We start from the raw sequence: 27,445 nt of genomic DNA on the forward strand, positions 1-27,445 counted from the left end.
CGATACCCAAAAAACAAATAATCCAGTGAAAAAATGGGCAAAAGACATGAATAGACACTACTCCAAAGAAGACATCCAGATGGCCAACCGACACATGAAAAAATGCTCCATATCACTCATCATCAGGGAAATACAAATCAAAACCACAATGAGATACCACTTTATACCTGTCAGAATGGCTCACATTAACAACTCAGTCAACAACAGAGGTTGGCGAGGATGCAGAGAAAGAGGATCTCTTTTGCACTGCTGGTGGGAATGCAAGCTGGTGCAGCCACTCTGGAAAACAGTATGGAGGTTCCTCAAAAAATTAAAAAATAGACCCACCCTATGACCCAGCAATCGCACTACTAGGTATTTATCCAAGGGATATAGATGTGCTGTTTTGAAGGGACACATACACCCCAATGTTTACAGCAGCACTATCAACAATAGCCAAAGTATGGAAAGATTCCAAATGTCCATCGATGGATGACTGGATAAAAAAGATGTGGTACATATATACAATGGATTATTACTCGGCAATCAAAAAGAACGAAACTTTGCCATTTGCAACAACACGGATGGAAGTAGAGGGTACTATGCTAAGCGAAATTAGAGAAAGACAAATATCACATGACTTCACTCACATGAGGACTTTAAGACACAGAACAGATGAACATAAGGGAAGGGAAGCAAAAACAATATAAAAACAGGGAGGAGGACAAAACATAAGAGACTCTTAAATACGGAGAACAAACAGAGGGTTACTGGAGGGGTTGTGGGAGGGGGGAAGGGCTAAATGGGTAAGGGGCATTAGGGAATCTACTCCTGAAATCACTGTTGTACTATATGCTAATTTGGATGTAAATTTAAAAAATAAAATTAAGAGAAAGAAAGAAAAAAAGAAAGAAAGAAAGAAAGAGAAAGAAAGAAAGAAAATAGGTTAGTAGTTCTTAACCTTTTCTGGAAATTGATCCCTGCTAAGAATCTAAGGAACACTATAAACATTCCCTCTAGAAAAATATAAACAGCCCTAGACATTCAAAATTATGAAATTTCAGAGGGCCATGGACCTCCGAAAGCCCAATCAAAGTTATAATCCTTTATACTGAAGCAAAATATTTAGTCAAACTGATTATAGAATATGAGAGACAAAGCAGTAATTACAAATATAAACAACAGCAAAATTAAAATGGAAAGAATTGCTACTTCAGAGTAAGAATCATAAAAGAAAACAAAACATAAGTCCTATATATTAAGTATCATCATATGAATTCCATTTTAGGAAGTTTTGTATAGAATCAACCATAATTAAACTTGGAATCTAATCTTACCTCTCCTAAACTTCAGTGCTGAAATTTAACAGCTCTGATTCAATTTCTTATGCATACTTTGTCAAACACTGAAGCAATTTATAAACAAACTGACCTAAGGAAGCTGAAATATATGTTCCTGACCTAAAACAATTTAGTGCAATGGATAGAAGGAGAGTGCACTGCTCTTAATACTACTATCATTAGGAGGAAGAAGAATAAATTTGAATATTATATAATCTTTTTTTTTAAGTTTCTTTTTGAGAGAGACAGAGACAGCACGAGCAGGGGAGGGGCAGAAAGAAAGAGAGGGGGGAGGGAGAGAGAGAGAGAGAGAGAGAGAGAGAGAGAGAGAGAGAGAATCAGAAGCAGGCTCTAGGCCCTGAGCTGTCAGCACAGAGCCTGACGTGGGGCTCGAACTCTGAACGGTGCAATCATGACCTGTGCTGAAGTCGGATGATTAACCAACTGAGCCACCCAGGCTCCCCTGAATATTACACAATCTTAACACTCCCACAAATCTCAAATTTACTATTACTTTATAATTTCGATGAGATTTACCTTCTCAGTGGTAACCTTTGAGAGATCCTTGTACAAAAGTTTCCGGACATATTCCTGGAGAGGAGGACGTTTCTTTTTCACTGTTTTTTCAGCTGGAGGTGGGTTGCAGTAGTAATATGCGTTCTCCACCATTGTAACGTATCTTGCATCAAGGTGCATTGCTTGCTTCTTTCTCATCATTTGTTCCTATAATAAAAAAGTCTAAGTTAGTCAAAATACTTTCATTCTAATACTTATTCCCAACAAAACTTCTCTGTCTCACTGTCAGAAATAAACATTAGGGGTGCCTGGTGGCTCCTTTGGTTAAGCGTCGGACTTCAACTCAGGTAATGATCTCCCAGTTCATGAGTTTGAGCCCCATGTTGGGCTCTGTGCTGAAAGCTCAGAGCCTGGAGCCTGCTTCAGATTCTGTCTCCCTCTCTCTGCTCCTCCCCGACTCACTCACTCTCTCTCTCTCTCAAAAAACAAAAAACAAAAAACAAAAAACATTTAATAAATAAATATTTTTTAAAAATTTTTTAAAGAAATAAATTCTTGTGTTTCTTCATTTTAAATAGCATTGGCAGAGAATGTTTAGGCTCACAACTAGATTTTTAAAAAAATAACATCTAAAAAAAATGACACAATCCAGACTTTTGTTAACAGCAACACTGAAATAATGACAGTACATGCCCGGCGATTCCTAAACCTGAGCTCCCTTTAACACTAACACCAACACTCCCTCCACCACACTTGGAAAGGTCCCAAGACTGCAAGGGGAATGCATGGGTATTATCAGTAAGCATAACAATTTAACTGATCAAGAAACTTGATGGCCATTTCAGTATTCTAATTAGCTTAAGAAATAACTTCTACCCCGAGTTAATTTTTAAAGTTGTTTTTAATTTAAAATTTCAATTTTATATGTTTAAGCTTATAATTTATATGCTCATGGCACTTAACAATGGCTTCTTTGAATATCCAAGAACATTCATAACAATGACTCTAATATAATAGTATTAAGAGTACTTGGCTCATTTGAATCATTTATCAAAAGTTATTTGGGGTTGAACTTAATCCTCCTTTACAACAGTGTGAACTCACTGGTGCCCAAGTGGGAAAAATTCCTGCAACTCTCCTGGACTGGCTGCGCAGCACATAAATATGGGAGGTTCTAGTTTATGCTGCAGAGCAAGATCGATCATAGATACTGGTCAATATAATATTTCTAACCCCTGAAGTAAATCAAGAACCTCAAGCTCTTGCCAGGATCCTCAAGCCCTTACCAAAAGTACACTGGTCCTCAGGTGTGATTCTGGAGATCTGAAAAGAAATCTTCCACATGTTTCCAGTAGAGTACATGCCATTTCAATATGGTGATGGGAAAAGTCTGATAGAAGCATCTGTAATAATAATGATGATGAGAGAACACAAAGACAATACTTCAGTCCTATTAGAGAAAGAAAATACAGATCTACTGTATGTAACAATTTTAAAAATATCAGTGTGAAAAACAAAAGCTAGTCTACTTTAGCTTAACAAGAGTCACTGCTAAGTATCTTTTGTGTTCAGCCACAAAAATTTAATCTAAAATCTTCAATACATTTAATGCCTTTCCTTCCAGATAAATACATGAAAAACTAATATTAAAGCCCTTTCTATGATGATTATCAGATGCTATGTATTTAAATATCTGCACCATACACAGCTAACATTTTCTAAATGGCTTTTTTGTTTTGGTTTATATGATATTTACTTGTAAAATTCTAACTACAACAGGCTCATTGTATGACATTTACAAACATAACACATTACCATAGCATTTAAGTATTTATCCTACCAATCTTTTTCTATGCATATTTTCTAAACCAAAACAGATTCAAAATTACCACATCATTTAATAACTTGGTGTTTTTTAGATAATATAACTAGTTTGGCTGTGTCCTTATTTACCCTTGCATGGCATGATTTAAAAGGGACATATTTCTGTATGATATGAACTACAATAAAACTCCAATGATTCTTATTTATTGAATATTAAAACTGTTTACAATTTCTTATTTAAACAATTGTGTACTTAACAATACTTGTTAATATTTACCAATACTTAACATCCTTGTAGATAAATCTGTGCAATAATAACCTTAAAACTTATAGAAATGGAATTTCTGTGTCAAAAAAAATGTATATCCTTCTTATGTATTTGTAATAATTATTATGAAGAAATATACTAATGTTTAAATTGTTCCATGGTATGACTCCCTTCAACTACAGCACTGAGAAATCTTTAACAATCCCTCTTAAAATGTTATCCAGAGTTTCTCTAAATGTATTTTGTAGTCACCTGAGATGCTCCAAGTAGGTTTAGGAAAATTATCCCCTTGAATATTTACAATGACTATTAGTATTTTAAACACTCTTAAGAAATCAAGCAGTTAAGTAATTGGGCAAATTTGTTTAACTCAGGGTTTTCTAAATGTACTTGAATCCATGAGACCCACTTTGTGTAAACTACCTAATAATATCCCTAGGAAATCAATTTGATACAAAACTTGTTGTTAATAATAATCAATTCCAAATGTAGAATTATTCCATCTATACTGTATCAGCTTTACCACATGTAATTACTTATTAACTAATTTCTTGCTTAATTGCATTGTGGACAGAAAACATAATCTGAATAATTTCAGTCTTTTCTAATTTGCTGGGATTCTTTTTTTTGTTTTTAATTTCATTTGAGAGACAAAGAGCAAGCGAGCAAAGGAGAGGGAAACATATAATCTGAAGCAGGCTCCGAGTTGTCAGCACAGAGCCCAACGCGGGGCTCAAACTCACGAAATGTAGGGTCATGACCTGAGCCAAAGTCGGATGCTTAACTAACTGAGCCACCCAGGCACCCCTAATGTGCTGAGATTTTAATGGTTAATTGTGGTAAATGATCCATGTATATCATAAGAGATTGTAAATTCTGATGCTGTTGGGTAGAGTGTCAGTTAGATCCAGGTTGTTGTGTTATTCAAATCTGTGTATATGTACTGATTTGGTCTGCTGCTTCTTTCAGCTAGTGAAAGGTGTTTCCAACCCTTTACATTTGTCAATTTGTTTATGTCTCCTTTCCTTGATTTTTGCTTTATATATTTTGAAGCTACCTTACTGGATTCATAATGATTCAGTAAGGTAATACCTTCCTATTAAAACTACCTCTTCATCATTCTGAACTATCCTTCTTTATTTCTAACAAATGCTTCGTGCCTTAATTGCCTGATAATAATGAAACCAGGTGACTTTTAATTAATGCTTCCCTGGTATATTTCTCCCATCTTTTTACTTTAGCCTTTATGGTCTTTGTATTTAAGCGTATGTTTCTTATAGGCAGCTTACAGTGTTGTTTTAATCAAGTCTTATATTCTTCAGGCTTTTACTTCATGTATTTTGTCCTTTTACATTTCATGTAATTACTGTGATAGCTGCATTTCTAGCATATTATTATTTGTTTTCTACTCTGTTCATCTGTTTATTATTCCCTTTCACTCCTATCTTTCTTCAGATTAAACAAATATTCCTTACTTAATTCATTTTTTCCAGCATATATAACAAAAACTTAAAATTTGTCTATTAAAAACAACTCAAGGGGCACCTGGGTGGCTCAGTTGGTTAAGCGTCCAACTTCAGCTCAGGTCATGATTTTGCGGTTCATGGGTTCGAGCCCCGTGTTGGGCTCTGTGCTGATAGGTAGCTCAGAGCCTGGAGCCTGTCACTGGATTCTGTGTCTGTCTCTCTCTCTCTCTGTCCCTCCTGTGCTTTCGCTTTCTCTCTCTCTTTCTTTCTCTCTCTCTCTCTCAAAAATAAATAAAAGCAAAAAAAAACATTAAAAATTTTTTTAAAACAACACAAATAATGCAGCACTAACCTTTAAACAATGTAGTGTATCATTTTTTGTGAACATCTTAAATTTAGTTAATTCTCCAATAAAACGAACAGTTTTGTTCTTTGTTTCAATATTGATCTGGTCCTTTTTTCGTACCTACAAATTAAGAGAAAGGAGACATTAACTTAGAGAATTAACATTTTGAAATCTCTTGTGATAAGAAATGTTATTTTATTAAGTCTGCATTCATTCCAAATATTTTAAATAAATTTGGGTAAATTTCTTGCTACACAACTTACTTTCATTTAAGGCAATATAAGCTCTGCAGAACACAAGTGCTGGGATATGACTTGCAAACAGTTCCACGGTCAAGTAATTTGGGGAAACAATACACTTTATCAGGCTTAAATAGGTTCTCAAATAAAGAGGACTGTTTAACTTAATTCAATTTATCTCAAATTTATTTGGCAATATAAACCCCCTTTTGAAATACTAGCAAGTACTAGTTAACATCCCATTAAATTAATAAGGAACACATTTTAGGAAATGCTAACTTAAAAATAATAAGTACCAAGAGTTCACTTAAGCAAAAATATTATTAAAGCTTCATGTATTACACTTGTGAACTACAGTTTGCATTTTTTATTATAATTTCATTACAGCAAAATTTCCAATATAATCACTATTCTTTTCTATCATCAAAACTGTAGATCAAAATTCAAATCCTTTGCAAATATAAGGCCTCTAACTTAGGCACACATTTCAAGAAGTATTCAGTACAACAAAATCCTCTTAAAACAGTACAGTGCAAACAGACATAGCAAGATAAATGTAAATGGATTACATTTTCATCAGAAAACAACTTACAGTCTAGAAACCTATGCAAGCAACAGTGACAATAACATGGTGGTGCCTTGTGCTAGTTTAGTGTAGTTTTTCAAAATACTCTCCTGTCTTATGCAATTGTTCAATATGGTGGTGACTTGAAAAGTTTTTTCAGTGTTTTCTACTTTTCCAGATTACTATCCTATCCTATCTTATTTGTACCACATGGCTGTTGTAATTCTGACTTAATAATTAAAATAACAAAATGACATAAAACTCTCAAATGACTTGATGAAAGATCAGTACTAAAATCCCAGTCTACTAACTAGTACTGGAGAATCCCACTACCTTAGTATGTACTGCATTTTAAAATAAGGCCTAACCTCACCAGACAATTCATGATAATCATTTTATAAATACTAAACTTATACATATTTAGAGAGCTAACACATAAGTTTATCATCTTCAATTTTAAGGACCTACTGTCCATAGTAAGCAGTGGTAGGTGTTTAGATTTTTTAGTTCTTCAAAGATAATTTTTAAACAAAACTATGTTTGTTTACTCATTTAAAAACTCAGAGCAAACTAGAAGCTCACTACAAGTATTTATTAAAGCATCAATAAAACTGCACTGATTAAAAATAAAATCATAAAAGTCAACTTCTAGAACTTTAACCTTTACTGTTTCAGCAATTCAGAAAAGAGCACAGCTTTCATAAAGATCCTTTCACAAATAAATGTTAAGTGCTACATATGAAAAGCTCCTCATAGTGATTAAGCTTATTATCCAGGATACATTAAGAGTATAGACCCTGCACCAGACTTGCTGGGTTTAAATCCCAGCTCTATCATTTACTAGCTGTTACTTAAACTTTGTGCCTCAATCTCCTCATCTTTAAAATGGAATAAAAGTAACCTACCTCATAAAAGTTGTCTTAAGTGAACTGATGTAAAGCACACACAACAGTGCCTGAGACCAGGGAGAGTCAATATTAGCTATTATTAGTTTTATCCATCTTTGTATGTTTGTATCACTAATATGTGGACACTAAATAAATGTTCACTGAGTGAACAAATAAAAGAAAACGCTTAATGTTTGTATATGTATTGTAGTGATACAAAAGAGCAAATGATCTGTAGTTAGAACATCTGAGCCATTGTAGTCATTTTGTGCCATTTTGGGGGGTATATAATCTTAAAGGTAACTCACATAAATTCCCTGAATCTGTCAGCTCACTTGGTTAAATAAAGATAAAAATAAGGAGGGTGATGATGATGGAAATACTGGTGGTAGTAACTTGACAACTACACTTCAATTCATTTCTAAGTAATCAGTGTACAGAACAACAGATTATACAATCTTTAAAATGATGCGTAAGAGGTGTTTGAAGTGACTGCAAAAAGCTTCTCAGTGAGAAATAAAGAATGGAAAATTGTATATACACTATAAATTCATCAAAACAACTACAGAGGAAAAAAGGTAAAGAAAATACACTATAAGATTAATAAGTCTGTTTTAAAGTGATGAAATTGGGGCGCCTGAGTAGCTCAGTCAGCTAAGCGTCCAACTTCAGCTCAGGTCACCATCTCGCAGTTTGTGGATTCGAGCCCTGCGTCGGGCTCTGTGCTGACAGCTCAGAGCCTGGAGCCTGTTTCAGATTCTGTGTCTTCCTCTCTCTCTGACCCACCCCGTTCATGCTCTATCTCTCTCTGTCTCAAAAATAAACATTAAAAAAATTTTTTTTAATAAAATAAAATAAAATAAAAATAAAATAAAGTGATGAAATTATGGGGCTTCCCCCTTTATGTTTTCTAAATAATCCACATTGAACATGTGCTTCTTTTACAGTTGAAGAAACATGGAAACAAAAAATGTACAAGGAAGCATTTCAAAAATGATATGCTAAAGCTGAATCTTTATAGAGGGAGTAGGGCTGAGAAATACATGAAAATCTCTTTGGGTGATTCTGGACATACAAGTTCTTAACAACTGTTCTGGAGTATCATACAATTTTAAGTATTACTGACCATTATAACTTTGAAAACATGTAACACAGTGTGTCATCCACAATTATTCTAAATATTATTGAAGTTAAGGAGATACAATCTAACTAACGTGACAAAATTATCTAATTTTTAAATTAAGTATGAGAAATCAGTTCTCACTCCCTCATTTTCAGAGGAAAAACATAAAAGCTTTTCAAAAGGCTGTAACTTATAAAAAAGCCTAACTTATTCTGACTCCTTATTCATTATTTTCTAGTCTCATTTGTTGACTCCTTTGATCAAAAGGCACAGCAAAACACTTCTGCAAAAGTAAATGAATAAACAACATAAAATTATATACATATATTTGGTTCAATGTCTCTTATACAATTTTACTTATATAAGCAATCTTTAGCAAAACTCCTTACATTTATTAATGACTGCTGAAACTGAGATCAACTGAATAACTAAATTCATAAACATTAACAAAAACTTTTCAGATATGTCAACATATAAAAAGTAAGGATTTCAAAGGCCTATCCAAGGAAGATCATCTGCCCCAAACTGACTTTTATAACTTTACCCAAACAGATATTACACTTTTTCCTCTATAATTTGCTCATTTTGTTTTACATAAACTTTATTCATTTTACCATTTTAATTTTTTGGAAAATCTACTATATACTAAACACTAAGTAGACACTGAGTCTACAAACAAGCAAATTTGCCTTCAAAAAGTTTATTTATTTTATGGTATAGACAACTGATATCCAGGGTAGGGTGGGCAAGACTCTTGATCTATTAGAGTGTGGTTTGAAAAAATCTTGGAACTTGTATTTGTTTTTGATATATCATACCTTTCAATTTGCTTTTATTTTATAAATTTACATTAAATATTTGATGCAACTGTAAACACATATAATTTATATACAAATATGCCAAATTGGGGTATGTGGTCAACTTATTTTACCACTAAAGAGGCTTGATTTAAAAAGCTGAAAGACCACTGATTTTAAAAATGTCAATCAGTTAGACTGATATGCTCATATCTAAACAATAGTTGTACCTCCATTATTAAAGAAGTAGGCTCTGTTGAAAATTTGGAAAGCATGGAAAACCAGAAAGGAAAAAATATTCAAAGACAACCACAGCTGACATACTGATATGTAATCCTTTTCTGTTCTTAACTTTCCAAGCATTTTAACATCACAACCGTAAATTTATTATGCTATGATTTTATAGCTTGTTGCCTTTTTTCTTTTTCTTTTTTTTTTTTTTTTTTTGCCCAGAAGAAGCACCTTCTCTTTGTTATGAAAATTTTTTGCTAAATATTACTACCAATGGCTCTATATCATTTCAGCATTTTGATTATATGACCATTTTCTTAATTCACTCTTGGGCTTTTAGATTATTTTCCCTTTTTTTCCTACTAATTCATGGTGTGAATAAAACTTTTCTGGGTGTATCGGATTATTTACTTAGGACAGATTCTGAAAACTGTCCAATGTATAAACGCCTCTAAGGATCTTGAAACATATTACCAAATTCCTCCTCCAAATCCTGACCTCAAATATACCTGGTTTCTCATTTCTGTTACCTTTACTAATCTGTTGGTCAAATTAGCAGGTCTGTTGTTTTAAAACTAGAATTTGACTACTGTATGAGATTTCATATAGTTTTGTTAACCAGGTTTATTTCTCAGGTGAGGTGTTTTTGTTTTTTTAACGTTTATTTGAAAGGGAGAGAATGTGGAGCAGAGGAGGGGCAGACAGAGAGGGAGAGAGAGAATCCTAAGCAGGGTCCCTGCTGTCAGCACAGAGCCCAACTTAGGGCTCACACCCACAAACTGTGAGATCATGACCTGAGCCAAAACCAAGAGTCGGATGCTTAACAGACCCTGCCACTTGGGCACCCCTTAGGTGAGGTTCTTAAGAAGCGGACACATTGATCAGATTATGACAACGTGTTGGAAACTGGACAGGAAACAGAGACAGGGAAACCTGGGTAAAATGCTCTTCTCATCATTCAGCTTAAGAAGAGGAGATGCTAGATTTGAGGAGGTGTTTTAGAAGATGGTGCCAACAGAATTTGGTGAATGCTGGCTCCTGAATGTCCGAGGGACAAAAGCAGAAGTATTTCTCTTAGTGATGAGATAAAAAGAATACTGCAAATTTACAGACAAAATAGAGGTTGATATGAGGAAGTGAAGGGTAAAGACTTTTTTTTTAATTTTTTTAATGTTTATTTATATTTGAAAGAGAGAGAGAGAGTGGGGGAGGGGTAGTGAGAGAGGGAGACACAGAATCCAAAGCAGGCTCCAGGCTCTGAGCTGTCAGCACAGAGCCCGACGCAGGGCTTGAACTCATGAACTGCGAGGTCACGACCTGAGCTGAAGTCGGACGCTCAACCGACTGAGCCACCCAGGAGCCCCAAGGGTAAAGATGTTTTTAAGAAGTACTGAGTTGTTTTGTTTCTTTTAATGGACGTATTTAGCTATAAGTGCATGAAAACTTACTAAGCACCAAGAGAGGTTCTGGCAAGAAATATGTATTTGAGGGTGCTGAGAAATCGATGTCAACGGAATCCTGGATAAAATGGGTTCTCGTCAGAAAAGAGGTTGAAGGAAGTAAAGTGTGGGAATGCAAACAAATAAACTCAGTTGGAAAAAAGAAAAAAATATTTTTACTATCGATAAATGGTATTGAGAATAGCACTCGTAAGAGCCAGGAGAGAGTGGTAGGAGAGAAAGGATAATTATTGTTATAATAATATCTATGTCTGGGCATTGTGTGATGAACTTTATATCCATTTAGTTTAATCCATAACAACAATCCCATTTAAAAAGATATCAGTATAAAAAGATACCAGTATATACTACCTAAGTAACTTGACCAAAGTTAACGATGCTAGCAAGTGGTGGAGACAGAATGACAGAAAAAAAGAACAGTCCAGCAGTTCAGAATCTGCAAGGACTTCAACTGACATGAAGTGATTAGGATGATGCTGGTGGTGTCTGCGAGGTTTGCTATGATGGTAAGACAAAGGGTAAATGCCTTTGAAGAAGCAGAAGAGGCAAGTATACTCTAAAAAAACTCAAGAAGAAAGTGAAAGAGGATAGGGAGTGAGGCTGGAAAACATTTTCTTATTGCTATTTTTATTTTCATTTAAGGATGGGAAAGTTGAGCATATATATAGACTGATGTATATGTGTGTATATATATATATATATATAGAGAGAGAGAGAGAGAGAGAGAGAGAGAGAGAGAGAGACTGATAACAAGTCATTGGCAAAGTCTGCAGATTTGGGGGTGGGGAAAGACAGATCCTGGAGGAGGCAGACCTCAAGTACCTTTTCTTCTCTCCTCTGAGAGCAGTGTTCCCACAGCATTCTCCTAGAATTCTGGTAAGTCTTTGAGTTGTAATGGAGCATTATATCAGGAACAAAACTGTCAAATTCCTCAACTCCCACCCCAATTATCAAAGGTGGGAGGGGAAGTATACATGAATAGAATATACTTCATTTTAAGTTTCTCACCAAAAGCACTAATTATGCTTGGTCCAGCAACCTGTGTGTTGTTTAATTTTGGATACGGTTGAGGGGTATATGCATATAACTCATGTAATAGAGTCATAGTGCCTGCCAGTAAAACAGTTCCTTGTTTTGCATGATGGGATTAAATAAATCAACAAGAATATCACAATTTCTGACACATCAGTCCCTCAAATGGCAGCATTTACCAAAGTGTGTTCTCTGAGTGACTACGTATTTGACCCCTTCCAGGAGGTTCACAGTGCACATTACCCTACTAAAGCTTTGGGAATTCTTATAATAAAACAAAACTCAACCATTTAACTTTCTTGATGTCAGTGTTTCCAAACTTCCTTTAAAACAGAGAATCCGGGGCGCCTGGGTGGCGCAGTCGGTTAAGCGTCCGACTTCAGCCAGGTCACGATCTCGCGGTCCGGGAGTTCGAGCCCCGCGTCAGGCTCTGGGCTGATGGCTCAGAGCCTGGAGCCTGTTTCCGATTCTGTGTCTCCCCCTCTCTCTGCCCCTCCCCCGTTCATGCTCTGTCTCTCTCTGTCCCAAAAATAAATAAACGTTGAAAAAAAAATTTTTTTAAAACAGAGAATCCTGTCCTTGCTTAATACTATCCATAAAAATTCAAAACACACTTCAGCAAAAACTGCCCCAGAAAAACGTTAACCACAAATCTCATATAAATTGGCTTCTATGGCAAGAAGCCTATAGAGGCCAACCCACACCTCACTGAGATTCTCTCCTTCCTCCGAACTCAAGGCTCTCACTCTTGAACAATTCATTTGGCAATTAAGCATGCCACTCTTTATAATATTACATATACTTAGAGTTTAAATGTTTATTTCACTGTTATTTTTGCATTTCTGTCTTATCTTCCCAACTATGTTGTGAGATTCCTCATCTCAGGAATTATTTCTGTTCTCTGAGCGCTCAGCAATACCAATCTCTGTGTAATGAGTGCATAAAGTGCATCGTGAGCATAGCAAACATTTACTTGCATTCCAAGCAACCTGCTATAAAGCTAAATTCTGTCAACACAATTTTTCCATTGCCTAACATAACCACTTGAATTTCATGTCTTTTCGATCTACTGATATGAACTTTCAGACACTTGTAAGGCGTCATTTTATTCCTTTCAATGCTGTAGCTGTAGCACCTACACAAGGTGAGCGGGTAATACAGATTTGGAGAATCACTAACAGGCAGTTAAGACTCCTAGGACTAGAAAGGGAGAGAAGCTGTCTGGAAACAGGTCCCTGACTACTATTCAAGGTAAAGGCTGTTTAGGGAAGAGTCAGTAAAAAGTGGGCCAGAGCAGCATTCACTGATCAGAGCAATTATGTAATGTCGGGTGCCCCAGATATCTGGACTCCCAACACCTAAACAGGTGTCCTCCAGGCACTGTGCCCTGACTCACAGGGCCAATCCTGTGTTTCTCGTGGGAACACCAATGAGACCTGCTGACTCTCTTGACCTTAGAGGATGGCTTTTCCTTTACAAAACCAACAAGTGTAGTACCTGTAGGAAACAAGGTAGCAGCAACAGCTCATCTCCAAACTGGAACATCACTTATCAATTTCAAGCTTTGTTGAGAAAATTTACATTTTACAAACTTAGAACTCCATACATTCTGAACTGTTATACCACTATCAAATTTCAAAAATATGCTTACCAATACGATCATCTTATTCTTAAACTAAAGAATCCTCACTTAACTTATAAGTATATATGTGTGGGTATATATATATATAACAAAATAAATGCTTAAATACATACATGAAATCTGAAATCCCCCCTCAGCATGGAACAAAGATCCTCTGCTACATCAGACATGCAGGGATGCAATGTAGCAACCAATCTTGCATAAAATGGTAGCAAATCCAACCTGCAAAAGTTATATGTGATATATGTAAGAGCAAAGACATACCAGAAGTAATTCATTTTAAAATTTAAATTTTCTCAGATATATTTACACATTACATGATGATAAAAACTAGTAATCACACAGACTTGCCTATTATTGCCATCATAATGAAGCATATGGAAATTCAATTTGCTTTGTGAAAGCTTACTAATAACCTGGTATTTTCTATTCCATGCATTTATTGCACATCTGCAGTTTCACTAAGTATACAATTTTGGTAAAACATGAAATACCAAGCAGAGAGAACACCAAGTTTTGACATGGCCTAAATTTTTAATCATGTAATTACTGAGTAAACAAACCTAAAGGTAACTCAAATAGTGCAAAACAGAATCCTTTGAAAACTATCTCCTTCATTTATCCATGGATAAGTTACTTGGAAACTTTAATGTCTAAAGTGAAACAGTAACTGATAACTAAGAAGGTATCTAAGAAGGCAAAAGATTACCACAAAACCACACACTAACTTCTGTACCTTCCTCACGACAGAACCTACTCAGATTCTCCCACAGTGTCTATCTCCTCTTACTCTAGACAATAAATGACAAATAGGTGGTTATTCACACTGCCACCCCCTTTCATTATTAGAGCACTTTCTCATAAAACTTCAATGCAGCTCCAGAATCCTGCTTAACACAGCACTCGAAGCGGCCACTACTAATCAGAATGAACATACAAGCTAAAATTTATTTTCACTTCCTTCCACAGACATTATTTTATAAAACTCGATTACCCAATGATGCAACACTGGACAGATCATACACTATAGGTGAGAAGCAGTGAGGAACTCACAAAAGCAGCTGTACTGACAATACAAAGTAATGCAGAGCTGACAGTAAGGAAGGAAGTTTAAAAACTATAAATTCAGAGCGCCTGGGTGGCTCACTTGGTTGAGCATCAGCCTTCGGTTCAGGTCATGATTTCACGGTTTGTGGGTTCAAGGCCCGAGTCGGGTTCTGTGCCGACAGCTCAGAGTCTGGAGCCTTCAGATTCTGTGTCTCCCTCTCCGCCCCTTCCCCACTCTCCCTCTCCCTCTCCCTCCCTCTCTCTCTCTCTCTCTCTCTCTCAAAACTAAACATAAAAAAATAAAAATAAAAACTATATAAATTCAACCCAAGAGCTCAAAAGACTACAACAGCCCAAAGCCATTGAGGACAGAAACAAACAATCCTACAGGCCTTAGTTATCCCTAAATACATCACTACAGAATATGAGAAAATGATTTGATCATGAGAGAAAAGTCTGCACACCATGCAACGCTTAGGATTAGATCTGGAAAACTCCCAACATGGACAGATTAAGCTTCAGCTGGAAGAGGAGATATAGCAAAGAAAGGGAGAATGGAGGTAAATTTGAAAGGGGAGAAAAGTGCTCAAATTCAAACCTAAGAGCCTGAAAAACTTTGCATTCTTCCTTAACCATTATAATTTCCTTTACAAATAATCACTTACTTAGTTCTTACTAACATGCCAGGCTCTATCCTAGGCATCTCATATACATTATTTAACTTGTTGATACTAATAAACATTTTACGAGGTGGATATTCTGATCACCATTTCAGAAATAAGGTAACAGATGTTGAGAAAAATCAAGAAAATAGTGGCTTTGTACTAGTGTGTCAATAAATTTTGTTAAAGGCATCGTATTCTTCTTTACTGAAAGAATAAAGTTCAATCCATTCGGGGCGCCTGGATGGTTCAGTGGGTTAAGCGGGGAGAAGGGCAGAGAGAGAGGGAGACCCAGAATCCGAAGCAGGCTTCAGGCTCTGAGCTGTCAGCACAGAGCCCGACGCAGGGCTCGAACCCACAAACTGTGAGATCATGACCTGAGCCAAAGTCAGATACTCAACCGACTGAGCCACCCAGGCACCCCCAGTCGAAAATATTCTTCACCCTAGTGAGGAAGTATCATCTGATACTTTTATAAAAACAATATTAACTTCAAATTTTACATTTTATCAAAGCTAAACTATAAATTTTATTTATGCAATTAAAAGGATAACCATATAGTTTCTTATTTTTCCTATGTTATATCTATGTTTCCTATATAAAGTATCTTTCTAGCGGTGCTTCGGCAGCTCAGTCAGTTAAGCATCTGACTACGGCTGAGGTCATGATCTCATGGTTCATGAATTCGAGCCTGCGTCGGGCTCTCTGCTGTCAGCTCAGAGCCTGCCTCAGATCCTCTGGCCCCTTCTCTCTGCCCCTCCCTGGCTTGCACGCTGTCTCAAAAATAAATAAAAACACTAAAAAATAAAGGTATCTTTTTATTCCTAAAACCAATTCCCTTTGTTCTTACTGGATTTTTAAAAATATACTATTAAATATGATTTGCTAGTGTTCTGCTTAGAATTTTTATATTGACATTCAAAAGTGAGATTGAATAGGCAGTCAGATTCTGTCCATTTATACTCTGAAATGGCAAGTTTGCTTTTCTATAACCAAGACAGCAGAGAAATTACTTGTTCCATAAAAGATCGAAAGAACTCAATAAAGCAATCTAGCCTTGGATTATTTAAGATGAAATTAACTGATAATGCCACTGTCTATTTTACGTTGAAATAGTTTGGAAATTTTAAAAAATTCTGTTTCGCTGAGATTTTCAAGTGTTTTAAAAAATATTTTTAGCTTATCATCTGGCTCCTTTCTTAAACTTTTAAAATGTTCTTCTTGGGGCACCTGGATGGCTCAGTCAGTTAAGTGTGTTAACTTTGGCAGAGGTCATGATCTCATGGTTTGTGAGTTTGAGCCCCATGTCAGGTTCTGTGCTGACAGCTCAGAGCCTGGAGCCTACTTTGGATTCTGTCTCCCTCTCTCTCTGCTCCTCTCTCGTGAGACCGCATGTGAACACTCTCTCTCAAAAATAACTAAACATTTAAAATTTTTTCGAAAAATAAAAAATAAATGTTCTTTTTCCTTATTATTTTCTAAATGCTTCTCCATTTGGAAATTAAGAACCAGCTCTTGAGTTTTTAAAATTAATTTTTAATTTTAATCTTGTCTTTCTCAATGTATTTTTCAACACAATCTGAGATTATATTCACTTAGCATCAAAAGTGTTAACCAACCTATGTCATTTCCTTTTTCTTCTTTTCCTGGACAAGTCGCTTATACTTTGTTTCATTTTTTTCTTCTTCTAGGAAATCAGCCCAATCTATACCAAACCTTTTTCCTAGTCCCAAAAGAAAGGCAGATATAGGTATCCTTTTTAGAGGAAAGCAGTCTGTGCTACCTATTGAGGGCCATATTAGTGAACTAATAACACAGCTAAGAGTTTTCAGCTTCCACTGCGATTTAAAAAATAGTTTAAGGGGCGCCTGGATGGCTCAATCGGTTAAGTGTCCGACTTTGGTTCAGGTCACGATCTCACGGTCCGTGAGTTCGAGCCCCGCGTCGGGCTCTGTGCTGACAGCCCAGAGCCTGGAGCCCATTTCAGATTCTGTGTCTCTCTCTCTCTCTGCCCCTCCCTTGTTCATGCTCTGTCTCTCTCTGTCTCAAAATAAATAAACATTAAAAAAAAAATTTTTTTTTAAATAGTTTAAGAATTCCCTGGAAGATCTTAACTCTTGTATGTCTTTCCAGGTAGTTAGTAACCCTGGTTTTTGTTCTGTGGGGACTGGCCACGTGAAAATAAAGTTAGATATTTCATTTTCTCAGGAACCCACTACTCCGAAAAAGCCCACCAAATCTTTCTCAAACTAACAAGTTTCTAAAACTCCTCTTTTTCCATTATACCTTTAACAATGAAAGGGATAGCTGATAGTAAATATCACCTTGCCCTATTTAAATCTTCAAACTCTGACCATTCATTACTTCACAAAATAAAATCCTTTATGTTGTAAATAAGGTAATAAATTATATATTTCCTGAATGTTAGTTCTGCTTAAGTGTGTTTTTCTGTTGTTTCTACTCCTCTATGCATGCAGGCCTGCAAGGGAATGGAGTGCCAAACGCTATATCAATCATTAAAGGTATTACGTATTACACACAAAATAAAACATTTTAATCAACCTAAAGAGCAAATTTCTGTATTAAAATTTAAGCTAGCTATATATGTTATTTTAGACTTTTCTGAAAGTCAATTAGAAAATAAATTCTTCCTTTGAAAACTGAATGTTCATCTTCTAAGAGAATGATGACTATTTTTTACCAACAGTTAATGAGTGAACCATTTTAAAAACAATTTTTTTCTTAAACAATAAAACCTTGCTTAGATTTTCAAGGTCATTTAAGTACCTCACTAGCAGTTAATGATCAAGTTAGTAAACATCCAGTCATTAACTACAAGTAACAAGAATGCAGAAACACACAAACTTTTCTTACTCAAGGGTAAGAAATTCTTAAAGGTTTTTTTCTTGTAATCAATCAGCTTTCTAAAAGAAATGTCCAGGTTTTTCCCCCCTCCTTAAAATCTAAAGAATTTAACTGGTGGAAGCTATTAATTTTACCTTGTTCAAAAATGCCTAGGAAAAGAACCAACGTGAAAGAACACTCCTACCATTCGATTAAAGAATACAAAGGATTTTCTCCATTGAAACAATGAAGCAGATGATGATTCAAAAAGGATGAAACATAATAAAAGACTGGAGTCATTTACTCTAAAATCAACAACCAAATGTTCTAAGAGATTTTTTTCAGCATTGTTGACGCTCCCAGGGCAATAGTGCCATCAAGTGGTAGAACACACTAATATGCTTCAAAAGACTAAGGAGAAGCTGTTCAAGAATCAAGAGAAGCATTTCATTCTCTCAACACTTGGCTTATATTAATCTGATCATTCATCTTTAAAAACTTGGCAATCTATCTGGCTACAAAGTCATTAAAACCAATACCAGATTTGTCTATACCAGAACAGGAACTAAGACATTCCTATGTGCTTTCCCTGATTCTGACTTTACATTCCAAAAGTTAGTTTAGGTGAGGGGCCTTCTGAGGTGCTAGGTTTGATCTCTAGCTAGGTGGTGGATACATGTATATACTTAAGATATGAACACTTTATGTGCAACTTCAATTATATGTGTTATATTACGAATTAACTATAAAATAATATGAACTACCTAAGAGCATTTCTAATAGGTTCCATTTCTGTGGAGTCCTTCAACAGAGATAAAATCCCAGGCTGTAAGATTTTTTTTTAGCCAACTATTTATTTACTGAAGGAAGAATACACTAAAAGTTAAAACGTTGTTTTAGATCAAACCTTTAAGAACTGTACAGACGAAAAACAAAATTGAACAGATGGGACATCAAATTTTAAAATGTCTGTACTGCAAATGATACCAAGAAAGTGAAAAGACAACTCAAGGAACAGGAGAAAATATTTGCAAATTATATTTGATAAGGCACACGAATAAAGAACATGTAAAGAACTCTTAAAACTCAGTAATTAAAAATAACAACTGAAAAGAGGACAAAAGATTTAACAGAAATTTCTCCAAAAAAGACATACATAAAGCCAAAAAGCACATGAAAAGATGCTTAAAATCAGCAGTCATTAGGAAAATGCAAATCGAAATCACAGTGAGATACCACTTCTCACCCACTATGATGGCTATAAGCAGAAAAGGGACAATAACAAGTGTTGGTAAGGATGTGGAGAAATTGGAACCCTCAACACTGCCGATGAGAATGTAAAATAGTGTAGCCATTCCGAAAAAGTTTGGCAATTATTGAAAATGTTAGAGTTATTATAGGACACAGCAATTTCACTCCTAGATATATACCCAAGAAAAATGAAGACATATCCACAGAAGTAATCGCATCAGCGTCATTCCAAGTAGCTAAAACAAACAATCCAAATGTCCGTCAACTGATAAATGGGCAAACAAAATATAGTGCATCTACACAATGGACCATTATTCAGCTGTAAAAAGGAGGAAATTCAAATACAAGCTACAACATGGATGAATCTTGAAAACATTATACTGAGTGAAAGAAGCTAGATACAAAAGGCATATATTGCATGATTTCATTTACGTGAAATACTCAGAACAGGCAAATCCAAAGCAACTAAAAGTAGGCTAGTGGTTTCTTTGTCAGGGGAAAGGGTGGGCAGAGAAATTATAGGATTGACTACTAATGGATAGGAGATCCATCCATACTAATGGGTGGAGACAAAACATTTAAAATATGATCATAGCGATGGCTACATATATTTAGAATGATGAACTGTGTACTTCAAATAAATGAATTGTACAGTATGTGAATTATTATCTCAAAAACCTTTCCTTTTTTTTAAGGAAAAGAACTATAAAGAACCTTAAGATTTATCTAGTCACGTGCTTCCTAAACCTAACTATACAGACTAGGTTAAGACGGTCAAATTCCCTAGCATAGGGACCCCTTGCCTTTCAAAAGTTCATGTTTGCTTTTCCTTAAGACCTACATTTGCACCTCTTTTGCTAACTGGAAGAAATCTAAAGAGGAGTTCGCACTTTTATGAAAAAAGTTGAAAAACAAATATAGCATTCAGTGCTGGTTTTGCAGCAAACACTTACAGAGGCAGCATGGACTGGGGGCAGCAAGAGTGGCCCAGCCAAGCTCCATCCCCAGGAACCCTGCATCAGATCGCCACAGCTCTGAACCGTGTGAACTGTGACTCACCCAGATGGATTCTGGATTCTGTTACCACGATGTGTCCCAGGGTATCACAAAAGCCTAAGACAGGATTTTCTTTGGGTCTGGGTACATTAAAAAACTTTTCCATATGAATTTATGGTACTTACTGCTTTACTTTACACCATTTTGGCTTAAAAAAGGTTTTACAGGAACGCTCTACTTTCGGATAGTGGGGGCAACCTATATACAGTTGATCCCTGAACAACACGAGTCTGCACCGTGCAGGTCCACTTATATGTGGATTTTTCTCCCCAATAAATACAGTATAGTACTGTAAATGTTATTTTCTCTTCCTTATGATTTTCGTAATGACAATTTTTTTCCAGCTTATTGTGAAAATACAGCATGTAATAAACACACAAAATACGTGTTAATATTATATATATCATACATATATGTTCGTATAAACACACAAAATACATGTTAATCACCTATTTATGTTATCAGTAAGGCTTCTGGTCAGTAGCAAGCTGTTAGTTAAGTTCTGGGGAGAATCAAGTTATATGTGAATTTCTTACTATGCAGAGGGCTAGTGCCCCTAACCTAACTCCTACATTGTTCAAAGGTCTACTGTCTATATAAAATCTTTGGGCCCTCACAGCCGTAGGCACTCAAATAACTATTAAACAATTCATTCTGATTTTGGTAGCACATTATTTGGTTAGCTCAGGCAGGATGAGCTGGAGAAAGGAAGGAATCCCGGCCACAGAAAAGAATCCTGGCCATAAAGACACTCAAAACGATTCATGTCCTTTGGGGAAGGTGGGGGAGAGAAAACAACACACCAACAGAAAGGTGCACCTTACCAAAGGGGCCCGGGGTCCCAGAGAGTCTCGTTGGGCACAGGCAGAAAATGAGGCTAGGTAAGAGCAAGAGCTAAAAGAAGATCTTAAGAATCTCCTTTCCCCTCTCCTGCAAAGTGTCCCAGCTTTCCCTAAGTCCAGAGACTCAAAGAATAACTGGCTACCCCTAATACCCTAATAACTGGCTCCCTAAGAGAATATTCTAGCCTGCTCATTCTAGACCCAACATTCTTTGTTCCCTCTTCTTACTGATTCCCTTAAAGGTGATCAGTCATCTATTTTATTCAAGGTTGAATGAATAAAATCAATAAAAGACAGAGAAGGGTTTGTAAACCTATGAGGCCAAGGAGATAGGGAATGAGAAACAGAATGAGAAGAGACTCACTGGCACTTGACTACTATCTTTTTACTCTGGCCTCCCTAGGGACCAAGCTATAATCCTCAGGACAAGCCAAATATTGCAGGTAAGGTAGAAACGTGCCTGGGTATTAAGATAAAACAACCAAAAACCTTTCAAAATTAAAGGCTTTTCTGATTAATAAAAATATACAACCAGGAAACATTAACCTCGTCCCAGACTCTAACGCACCATTTCATAGATGTGTAAACAGAGGCCTTGACTTTCCAAATCACTCAGGAACGTTAAAAAAACAAAATTTTAACTAAACACTGAAACTGTTAGAGACCAGAGAGTACTATTTACACTAGAAAAGCAGGTAGATGACACATCTGCTCTTACACAAATTGGAGATTTTTCTGTAACTCAGCTCATCTGAAATGTATATAAAATACAGAAATGCCAGTAAAGAGTAATAGTCATTGCTACTTGTACATTCCATTGTTGAACAGACTACCCCCTACCAGCCAAACCATAATTAATATCTCTTATTGTTTTCAGGAAGAGAACTTACTAGAGATAAAAAAAATCTAACGATCTGAAACAAATCCCTGTACTTGTGAAGCAAAGACAACAATGCTAGCCCAAGGCTCCATGTGCTTCCCTACATCTTCCAAATGTCTTTGTGATCCCTCTCAGGCTTCAGGCTGAGTGTAAACGAGGCATCACTTTTTGTCCACGGTACCCAGAGAATGAGCTGAGTCCACACACTGTCTTCCCGTGCCATGGCAGTCTTGGAAGCTATGGCAATGATTTAAGATGAAGTTTGTAAACTTCATATTTTAGAGTAAACGCAAATGTTGCAGAATGTTTGATGGAGGCTACCAAATCAGTCCAGATTCAATGCAAGGTAAATTACAGCAGAAGTCACAAGTGAAAAGTGAACAGAGAACTAATCCAAACAGGGCAAATTTTTGAAATCGATTTATTTAAACCACAATTTATTTAAAAAACAGAGAGGGGTGCATGGCTGGCTCAGTCTAGTCACATGCTAGAGCATGTGACTCTTGGTCTCAGGGTCATGAGTTTGAGCATCATGCTAGACCCAGAGATTACTTTTTTTTTTTAATGTCTCTGAGAGAGACAGAGAGACAGAGCATGAGCAGGTGAGGTGCAGAGACAGACAGAGACAGAATCTGAAGCAGGATCCAGGCTCTGAGCTGTCAGCACAGAGCCCAACATGGGGCTCAAACCCACCAACTGTGAGATCATGACCTGAGCCAGACGCCCAACCGACTAAGCCACCCAACCGACTAAGCCACCCAGGCACTCCAGCTTAGAGATTACTTCTAAAAAAATAATAAAAAACTTTTAAAAATAGAGAAAGAACAAAGAAAAAGAACAGTTCCTTTAAAAATACCAAAATTTACCAGAAAAATACTGCCAAAAAAAAATTCTGGCCAAACATTTTGGCATAAATTTAAAAATACTAAATGAGTCCTAAAAGAAATGAGGAAGAGAGTGCAGGGGAGAACAGACTGTGTAGAACGCTGAGTAAGAGACAGAAGATAAGAAAAGAAGACACTGAAAAGAATGATTGGTGAGACTATGACAGCTACAAATACGCAAAGGAGATTCAACATATGCATGCCTGGAGTACTTAAAAAAGAAAACCACAACAAGAAAACACAACAAGCATTCAAACACATTTAAAGATGAAAATCAGGAAAACTTCCCTGAAGTATTTAATACAAAAACTGAAAGGGCGTGGAGAGTGACCCAGAATGATCAACAACACAGCATATCCATCCTAGTAAAGCCACTGGATTAGTTGAGCAGCCATATGAATCACCAAATAAATTACAGAAAGAAAAAAGCAGGCTGGCCTCCAATTTCTCCACAGTAGTAGCAAATGCCAGATGACTCCAGGGTAACACCTATAAAGTATTCAGGGAAAAGGCATGAGCCATAGATCCTATAACCAGCGAAGCTGTCCTTCGAGTAATGAGTCTCCAGAAACATCACTCTGTACAAGAACTCAAGGGATATTTTTGCCCAAGAACTCTCCTTCAGAAAATCATTAGAAGATAAACTTCAGCAAACCAAAAGATAACTAGGAAACCAGAGAAACAAGACTGGCAGGGAGCATGGAATATTTTAAGCTGTAGAACTAAGATAAAACAAATGAGGGGGTCAGAGTGACAAATGAGGATGTAAATATCATATTCCCTATCAGGATGTGTTATCAACAGAGAGACAAAACAAGGGGAGGGAGAATGGAAAAGAGGATGGGAAGTCTGGTAAGCTTCCTGCTTGTCCATTCATAGTGCTGTGAGCGAATTAATATTCAAGCTGATAAACCCTACGATACAAGCATAGCACACTTAACAGTAAAAAAGGAAAATGTTAAGGAAGATAACAGTAGGGACCAACACCAGATGGGTGAGGAGAGAGAGTGAGAAGAAAGGACGAGAACACAGTTAATTTTATCATCACTTGTGGTAGGAACAACAAAGACTGTCTAAATAAATGACCAAGAAGCAAACCCATAATTATGAAGCTAACTACTAAAATAAAAATACAAACCTTCCTCAAATCAGAAAAATGTACGGAAAATAAAATATAGTTTACACAATGAAAGACTTTAAAAATTAAACCAAAAAGACAAATAATGTAACAGAACATGGACCAATCATATCTGTCTTATCAAAAATGTAAAAACCCTAGGGGGGCCTGTGTGGCTCAGTCGGTTAAGCGTCTGACTCTTGATTTCAGCTCAGGTCATGATCTCATGGCTCATGGGATCAAGCCCCACATTGGGTTCTGCACTGACAGTGCAGATACTGCTTGGGATTCTCTCTCTCCCGCTCTCTCTCAAAATAAATAATCGTTAAAAAATAAAATAAAATTAGGGACACATGGGTGGCTCAGTTGGTTAAATGTCAGACTTCAGCTCAGGTCATGATCTCACGGTGTGAGTTTGAGTGCCACATCGGGCTCTGTGCTGACAGCTCAGAGCCTGGAACCTGCTTGGGATTCTGTGTCCCCCTCTCTCTCTGCAGCTCCCCTGCTTGCATTCTGTCTCTCTCTCAATAAACATTAAAAAAAATTTTTTAATAAAATTATAAAAAATAAAGTAAAAATCCTAACTCAATTATAAGAAACATATTTTCAGAACAGATCTCAAAGTAAAATTCAATTCAAGAATATACAAGAGAGGCTCACTAGGTTGAAGGTCCAACTGTTGATTTTAGCTCAGGTCATTATCCCAGGGTCGTGGAATTGAGTCCTGTATCGGGCTCCATGTTCAGATTAAGTGCTTAAGATTCTCTCTCTGCCCCTCTTTTCAGCCTGCACTCTCTCTCTGTGCCCCTCTCCCCAGCTTTCTCTCTCTCTTGCTCTCTCTCTCTCACACACACACAAATAAATAACATACAAGAAAAACTCAACTAAAATAAAGCTATTCTGAAAGACTGAATATAAAAGGGCAAAAACATACTATAAAAACACAAATAAAAAGAAATTAGAAATTGTAATATAAATACCAGATAAGGTAGTAGCAGGCCAAAAAAGAAAACAATAAATAAACGAAGAATGACACTTTATAAAAGGTGAAATTCACAATGAGGTGTGAGTTTTATCTTCACACCAAGTAACACAACAGTAACATTTGAAAAACTGAAATCACAGTAGTTATTAGAAAAACAACACACACCAATAGTAGTCTTTAATTTACCTCCTTAGCCCAGGACCCCCGGGCAAGTAGACAAAAAAGGTCAAGAAAACAGAACTCAATAAAAGTTTTTTAATACTATAAACTTCCCTGATCAGTACATTGAACTCTGCACCATAAAAACAAAGAATGTAACCTTTAGGGGCACCTGGGTGGCTCAGTGAGTTAAGCGTCTGACTTGGTTTTGGCTCAGGTCATGATCTTGCGGTTTCTGAGTTCGAGCCCCAGGTCAGTCTTCAAGCTGACAGTGCAGAGCCTGCTTGGGATTCTCTCCCTCTCTCGCTGCCCCTCTCTCACTCATTCTGTCTCACTCTCAAAATAAATAAATAAGAACTTGAAGAAAAAGAAAAAGCATGTAACATTAAAAAAAAAAAAATCTCGAGGAATGTTCACAAATATTGATTCTATAATAGGCCAGAAAGAAAATTTCAAAAAATTCCAAAAAGAATAAATTATATTTTCTATTCATAGTGCAGTAAGAGTATGAGTTATTAACCAAGTTACAAAATAAAACAAAACCAAAACATCCCACAACCTGGAAGTTTTTCAAGACTTTCTCAAACATCTCCTTAAGAAACAAAAAGGAAATATAAACTAAAATTGGAGAATTTCTAGAAAACATACAAACAGAAATCACAAGTCAGAACTAAGACCATTCTCAGTAAATGCTAAATAATTGTTGGCATACAGCAAATGCCAAAAAAGTAACAGAATGAAGAAACCAAGAGAGAAGAAATCAGTAAAGATACAAGTAAGGAGTAAAACAATAGTAAAATGATATAATACATTATCATTTGGAAGCTGGTCTTCTTGAGGCGTTTTACTGGTGAGGAAACTAAAATGGATTAACCAGTAGCTAACATGATCAAGAGGAGAAAAAAGTCAGGGGAAGTAGAAATACAGCATTGTTTGTAATGGCAAAGACTGGAATGTCCAAAATGATTAAATATAGCACATTCATAAATAGAAACACTGCAGCTTTAAAAGGACAAGGGAAATCTTTATATACTGATCTGAAAAGATCTCCAAGATATACTGTTAAGTGAAAACAGTAAGGTTCAGAATGATAAGCACAGTAAGTTGCCCTTGTACAAAAAACAGGAAATATAAGAATCTATAATTGCATTTTCTTGTACATGAAAAAGAAACTTCGGGAAGATACACAAGAATCGAGACAGTGGTTTCCAACTGGAAAGAGTAGAAACTGGATATAGGGAGACAAGGATATATTGAAGGATGTTTTTCAGCACACAATGTTTTTATACTTCTGGGTTTTGAGCCCTGTAAATGTACTACTTATTTTTTAAAATAAAATTTTAGATTTGCATATGACCAACATTAATTTATCAAATATTTTCAAGCACTTACCAAAACTGTATTTGGTATTGAAAATGTACAAAATGAAAAGATTCAGAACTTTTTTATTTTTTTAAGTAATCTCTACACACAATATGGGACTCAAACTTACAACCTAAGATTAAGAGTCGCATGCTCTACCGATGGAGCCAGCCAGGCACCCCCAGAATGTTCAAAAAGCCTGTAGTCTTTACGCTTTGGGGGGACACAGGTGGGATATGTGACTGATCCTTCGTACAAAGACATTATGTGGAAAGTGCAATAAGGGCATTTACATGGACATAATGGAAATGAGGATGTTGTTCAGGGAAGATGACTCTTAGGCTAAGATTTAAAGGGCAAGCCAGAAATTTTTGGTGGAAAGATAAAAAATATGCCAGGCAGGGGCACCTGGGTGGCTCAGTTGGTTAAGCGTCCAACTCCTGGTTTCAGCTCTGGTCATGATTTCATGGTTTGTGAACTCCAGCCTTGAGCTGGGCTCTGCAAAGACCGTGTGGAGCCTGCTTGGGATTCTCTCTGTCCCTCTCTCTCTCTGCCCCTCCCCTGCTCTCTCTCAAAATAAATAAACTTAAAAAAAAAGAACATCCCAGATTAGAAAACAGAGGCTTGGAAGTAAAGAGAGC

At 36.3% G+C, this 27,445-nt stretch overlaps 1 protein-coding gene across 1 annotated transcript in view; it reads right to left on the bottom strand.

The window, feature by feature from the left end:
- Nucleotides 1-27,445, bottom strand: part of UPF2 (UPF2 regulator of nonsense mediated mRNA decay) — a 110,991-nt gene that overhangs the window by 36,899 nt on the left and 46,647 nt on the right. Inside the window, exons 9-12 of the mRNA XM_043563779.1 lie at nt 13,829-13,937; nt 5,746-5,859; nt 3,122-3,238; nt 1,857-2,042 (exon numbers count right to left, since the gene is read on the bottom strand). Of these exons, the coding sequence (XP_043419714.1) occupies nt 1,857-2,042; nt 3,122-3,238; nt 5,746-5,859; nt 13,829-13,937 (526 nt within the window). The remainder of the gene's footprint in view (nt 1-1,856; nt 2,043-3,121; nt 3,239-5,745; nt 5,860-13,828; nt 13,938-27,445) is intronic.

The sequence above is a fragment of the Prionailurus bengalensis genome, chromosome B4 (assembly GCF_016509475.1).
Source record: "Prionailurus bengalensis isolate Pbe53 chromosome B4, Fcat_Pben_1.1_paternal_pri, whole genome shotgun sequence".
In the NCBI taxonomy this organism is placed as follows: domain Eukaryota; kingdom Metazoa; phylum Chordata; class Mammalia; order Carnivora; family Felidae; genus Prionailurus; species Prionailurus bengalensis.